Source organism: Anopheles ziemanni, chromosome 3 (genome assembly GCF_943734765.1).
Source record: "Anopheles ziemanni chromosome 3, idAnoZiCoDA_A2_x.2, whole genome shotgun sequence".
NCBI classification, from domain to species: domain Eukaryota; kingdom Metazoa; phylum Arthropoda; class Insecta; order Diptera; family Culicidae; genus Anopheles; species Anopheles ziemanni.
In genome coordinates this window covers 95681027-95687238 of record NC_080706.1, presented here as the reverse complement: position 1 = coordinate 95687238, position 6212 = coordinate 95681027, and the positions used below count along the sequence as shown (strand labels likewise).

The following is a 6212-nucleotide window of genomic DNA, read 5'->3' as shown; positions in this document are numbered from 1 at the left end:
CATCCCACTTTCCACATCGAATCCCGGTTGCCCCGGCTTATTCAAATGAACAGCCAGCTTTCGTCGCCCATAATCGTTTATCACGAAATTACGGTGCAAAACAATGTCGCCCTCGATGAAAAAGCGAAACTTCTGCCCTCGCCGGGTACTGCGCGCGTGTTTGCGGGTGGAAAAGTTTACAAAGGGGGGCGAGAGAGCCCTGAATGCAAGTACTTGACGATGACGCCGTCTAAAGCCGGAATATGTGGTGTGGGTTTATTTGGAAGTGAGCCGTTTGCTGGATCCCGGTTAAGCGCACCGGGGCTAAAAGTCAACCTTTCCAACGATTCCGGCCTAAACTCTCTCTCTCTCTGTCTCTGTCGATTGGGAGGAAGGTGGGTTGTCGGGAACGGGTGGACGGAGAACGTTCCAGTATATGTACTGTTTTCGATAAACATGCAAATGGTGTCGACCGAAGGACAACGACGCCGGGATCAAACTTCCAGTGAACGAACACTCGTTGAGTTTTCGGTCTTTTTTATTTTATCCTAGTTGCTCTTACTCAACACTAAAGCCCGCATTGCCAACCCTTAACCCTTTGCGCTCGAGAGCGTTTTCGCCTAAGCCCACCAGCAACTCGAGGGGAAATTGACCAAATTTCGGCGGATTTAACGGTGCGCGGACTGAGCCGCCGCGGTGGGCCCCGATCCCGCAACGGGGCCTGAATCTTCAAGGTTTCCCTTCATATTTAAACAAAAATTATATAGACTTCATCATTTTTTTTAAAAGATCGACAAGTACTCAATTGTAACCGGCCAATTACGGATATGTTTACTGCATCTTATAACAATTTTTGCCAAAAACCATGACGAAATAATCGAAGGATGGTGCGGTATATAATCAGAGTTGAATAGTATCAATTGTAAAAAAGCAAACATTTGCATAAAACCAACAGAATTTTGGAATATGTCAAGCATAGGCAGTTTCAATGCAAGCAATGCGTTTTTGACATGTCCTTTTAGATGTTGCCATACATTTGAAAAAGCTGCAAATAGCGTAGAAAAAGTTTACAGTTATGTAGTTTATTCATGAATTAATCGTAAATATAAAAATGTCACTTTTAACGATGAAGCGCGTGGATCAAGAACTGCAAATTGAGTAAGACTTGATCGGCTCACCAGCTTCAACCGGCTTGGCGCCGTAGCAGCGCCGCTCGAGTTGGTGCTACGCTACTGTTGGGCGCCGTATCGGCGCCGCTCGAGTGGAAAGGGTTAATATGTCTCTCAACAGTACAACTATGGCGCGCTGGCACGAGTATGATGGAAGCTCCCGAAACCACCCGAACGACAACTTTTAACTTTGCCCCGTTCCATTTGCCACCTCCATATTTATCATCGGGTTTGCAGCAGCGGGTAGCAAATCATCATCTTCATCACCACCATCATCATCGTCATCATTCCGAATCACATCGTCCAAAAACTCCGGGAGCTCTAACTTCGCAACCGGATCCCATTCTGGGTTGTTTGCACCGAAAATCGGCACTCTGCACTACCCCAAAACACTGAACCACACCAAACTGTCCAACCCGAGCATGTGTGTGTGTGTGAAACACTGCAAAAGGTCTGCCATAATCTGCCAGAGGGTGGAGCGGGGATGGAGACGAGACAGACACGAAGGACACGTCGGTGACGTGTATCATGTCATAAATGAATGTAATTAAAATTTACTGAATTAAAATACTGCAAAACTCTATCCGGGGTGGGAGGAGGAGAGTACTACCGACAGCAGTCAGTAGCAGGGTGGTGGAAGGATCCCTTTTACACCCATTCCACTTACCCTTCACCCTAACGGCGGAACTAACACACGGAATAAAGGTGGACATTTCCTGCAGGCAAGGTAGAGTGTGTGTGTGTCGGTCTTTAACCATATCAGTGCACTTGCAAGGAAGATGGCGTAACCAACGTGGCGAGTGTTGGCTCAATTTTTCGAATCCAAACGGAACAGTACCCAACTCCATTTTGCATCTCGATGGAAAGCTTCTCGAATCCCAAATTTGATCAACTTTTATGATGTTATCCAATCTTAGTTCTCACAGTAAGTTGTAACAATTTGGAAAAATTGAATCCCGCCCTTCCAGACATTTTAAAGCATTTTTCCACTTCACACACAGACACACACACCTCGCGTAGGAAGTATGTTTGACAGAGTGTGTTACCGTTTGCCAACGGTCATCCCCCGTCAAAAACGCGTCAAACGAGAGACACGAAACGGTGTCCGTCGGGAACCGGCGGAAACGGATCCAATTTGCCGCGGAAATGAAACGATTTTTCCATTTTCCCGCTCCATCGCCGAAACCTGGTCCGGTTAGATATCGCCCCATTGGCCAACAATACCGGGGCAGAAAAAAAACGAAACGAAACGGAACGAGGAAATTGCGCGGACAGGCAATCAAACTGGGCAGCAGCACCAGCAGCAGCAGCAGCGAGACAATAATTGCATTGCAATTGCACCAGCGAGTGCAGCTAAATGTGGATTTGCCTGCGAACACACAGAAAAAAAGGTGTCCGGCCGTTCCACGAGGTAGTGTAGGAAATGTTAAAACTTATCGTCGAATTAAACTTTCCTTGAAATGTCATTTTCCCACAACGAGCTCGAGGAGGGAGGGAACTGGTCGACAGGGAAAACGTGAAAATTCCCCAACCGCCAACCGTAAAACACCGGGCATCTCCACCTCAATCGCAGGGTGCGGCCCAACATGCGACCGAACAAATGAGCATAATAATTTAGTTAATTTTCAATTAAAAACCATCATTCCTCCACCGGGAGCCATGACTGGGCACGCGGCCACGCTGTAACCTACATAGGAAATAGCATCCGGCAAACACGGCTTTTCTGGGATTTACGGGCGCTCCCATCCAATTCCCCGACCAATTTGCAAACCACTCCAAGTATTTCCGTGCAATCCGACACGGAGAAGGTCTGCCCCCAAAACTGGTTGACCATTTCGGTAAAGCCTGCGTATTGGAGAAAAAAAAGGCTCGATTCCCACACCACCAGGGTGTTGCGTAAAACAAACTCCATGGCGGGGCGAGGAGGGAAAATGAAAGAAAAAAAAAGAAGGCGCGGAAAAGCAGCACCCGGGCGGAAATTAGGAACGTTGATGAAAGTTTAACGTCAAAGAAAATTACGTTCATCGCGTTTATGAACGATGATGCCGCCGAGTTCCTCCAACGGAACGGAACGTGAAACAGACGGACTGCTGACATGGTCTAACGGAATGAGGTGAAGCAAACGACGGCTTCCTTCTTCCACCAACCTACCTGCAAGGTGCACCGGGTTGGAACCATCATCCATCATGTGAGATTTTCCTTCGCGCCATGTTCCGCGCCAACTGCATCGCCAACTGCGACTGCACTGACACTAATAACAGCAAAGTGAGTTTGCATTCCATCGGCAGCGAGGCACCGTCGTCGTTTGCGAAATTTTAAACGAATCTCGACAAGTTTCTTCCTGAAAAACCACACCGAACCCGGAGGTCGGGAAACCCGTCGGGACCATCGGTCTTTTCATCAGTTTTTCCTTCCCTTCTAATGCACTGCACCACCACGACCGAAAGTGGTGCACTCCTTCATGTTTATCTTTTTCATCCTGCTGATGGCTTGGATGTGAAGAGTGGTAGCAAAGTAGGCGATGACACAGGGAAGATAGAAGAACGCAAAACTTAGGACGTAATTGTATTAACTCTTCTTTCCCGCATACTTGGACCAAGACTTGCTCCATAAGAAATTCACTTGACTCTATGTTTAAACAAGTAAAGTATTTGAAACAGCAAGAAATAAAGGAAAATAAAATTGACCTACTATACCTTCTTCCTGCTACCAACAATAAAAATCATTTTGACTAGAAACTGTTGCCAATAATTAAGTTACCCAATCTTTCGGGTCATGAATAGCGTCGATTAAACCAACTTCTAATCGAACGTTCCACAAAATTCTGCTCTATTTCAGCTTGGTGAACCAATCGATGTCCGAGCTGGACGCGGGCCATGTTCGTCAGATTTTGCACCAGGCGTTCGATCTGTGGTCGCAGAACGCCAACATCAACTTCCGCGAGGTGTACAGCACCGAGGCGGACATCCAGGTACTGTTTGCGCGCAAGTACCACGGCGACGGTTACAACTTCGATGGGCCGGGAAAGATTCTGGCGCATGCCTTCTACCCCGGCTCCGGCATCGGTGGTGATGTGCACTTCGATGCGGACGAAACGTGGTTGATACACGAACCGCTCGACGCGGATGGTGAGTAACCTCATCTGCCAAGGTGTTACTATTGTGGACTCAACGCTATGTTTGTTACAGGAACTCGACTGTATGCCGTAGCGGTGCATGAGATAGGACACTCGCTCGGGTTGGGCCATTCGTCGCAACCGGAAGCGATCATGTACGCCTGGCATCACATCGCCTACCGTGGAAAGGACGCCATCTCTGAGGACGACCGGCTGGGCATCCAATCGATCTACGGTCCGCGAAAGAAGATCTACGGTAAGAACCCGGAGCGACAAACGCCCACGACGACCACGACGACCACCACAACAACTCCAACGCCACCCCGGCGACCTGCGACGCGTCCGTACTACCCGGTCAAGAACACCACCGGTCATCCGTGGGAAGGTCTAGACCCACAGGGGCGCCCTGCGATGCCGACGCGCTCCACGACCACGATGGAACCTCCGCGCACTCGAGTGTACTACCCGAATCCACCCCGTCCGACCGCATCACCACCGCAGCGAGAAGGCCATCACCATCATTCCACCACAGTGGCCACAACGACAACAGCGCGACACCGACCACACCATCGACCGCATCATCGGACGAGCACAACGAGCCCGACGACCACAACCAGGACGCGGCCACACTACCATCGGCCGACGGCCGACGAGCATCCGGATCCGTGCAACACCAGCTTCGACGCGATCACGCTCATCCGCAACGAGCTGTTCATCTTCAAGGACCGGTGGCTGTGGCGCATGAACGACAACGACATCCACCGACCCAACCCGTACGAGATCAATCGCATGTTTTTCGGACTGCCGGCGGACTTTGAGCGCATCGACACGGTCTACGAGAACAAGCATCAGAAGATTATATTCTTTATCGGTAAGTACCAAATATCCAGCGAACTCCTTTGCGGTGATGTCCAACTGACTTTCATTCCCACGGATAGGCAAACAATATTACGTGTTCAACTCGCAATACCTCGAGCCGGGCTATCCGAAACCGCTTACCGACCTCGGCCTTCCGGAGAGCATCGAGCGCATCGATGCGGCACTGGTTTGGAGTCACAACAACCGCACGTATCTGTACAGTGGCCGGCTCTACTGGAGGTAAGTGTCGTATCGCCTCGAAAGGAGCGCCTCGAAGGTGGCTTTCGATTAAACTCCCTTTCGTTTTCACCAGGTTCGACGAGGACACGAACCAAGTTGAGCTGGACTATCCGCGCGACATGTCGATGTGGAAGGGCATCGGTTACAACATCGATGCCGCTTTCCAGTACCGCGACGGCAAAACGTACTTCTTCAAGGGCCTTGGCTACTGGCGATTCAACGACATGCGCATGAGCATTGCGCACGAGTTCCCGAAGTCGTCGGCGACGCGGTGGATGAAGTGCCACCACGAACGGCAGGTAGTGAACGACCTGGACGTGGAGGTGGTCAGCGAAGCCACCATCTACACGACGGCAATGGTCAGCTCGAGCGAGAATCCCGCCCACGATCGAAGGCTACTCCTATTCTCGTTCCTGGCGATCCTTCTCCTCAAGCTCGTTTAAACGCTGTGCATAGGGGTATAGGCAATAGAGACTCAGCTCGATACTGGGAGTACTTTTAAAGGAAAAATCCATCCTAAGGTTGTAGCGAGCCACGAGAAACGGAAGTGCTTGATACTGCCATTGTAAATCTATTTCCAAAGCAAGCATAACCATGACATTCATACATCTGTCCTTAGACCGCCTTCCTTCTTGAAGATTTCGTTTGAGTGTTAGAGAACCTACTTCTAAATATGAACGAAAAATCAACACTTGAGAGGTTGGTGACCGGTGTTTTCGTTTCCTTTTTGTCTGTTATTGCTTGCCATCATCACCCCCCCTTCTTGGCACCGCAGCCTCCGGGAAGTGAACGTGATTCTTTAGCATTATTTTTAGTCTCAAATATAGTGAACATCCAAACGACAGTTACTC

General features: G+C 49.6%; 1 protein-coding gene across 1 annotated transcript; it reads left to right on the top strand.

Annotated features, from left to right (window-relative positions):
* Positions 1-3978: 3978 nt before the first annotated feature.
* LOC131287634 (matrix metalloproteinase-2) lies at positions 3979-5969 on the top strand. The gene is made up of 4 exons (XM_058316701.1): positions 3979-4276; positions 4337-5134; positions 5202-5361; positions 5435-5969. Exons 1-4 carry the CDS (start codon positions 4003-4005, stop codon positions 5802-5804), a joined length of 1602 nt encoding a protein of 533 aa, XP_058172684.1. The 5' UTR covers positions 3979-4002; the 3' UTR covers positions 5805-5969.
* Positions 5970-6212: the final 243 nt, after the last annotated feature.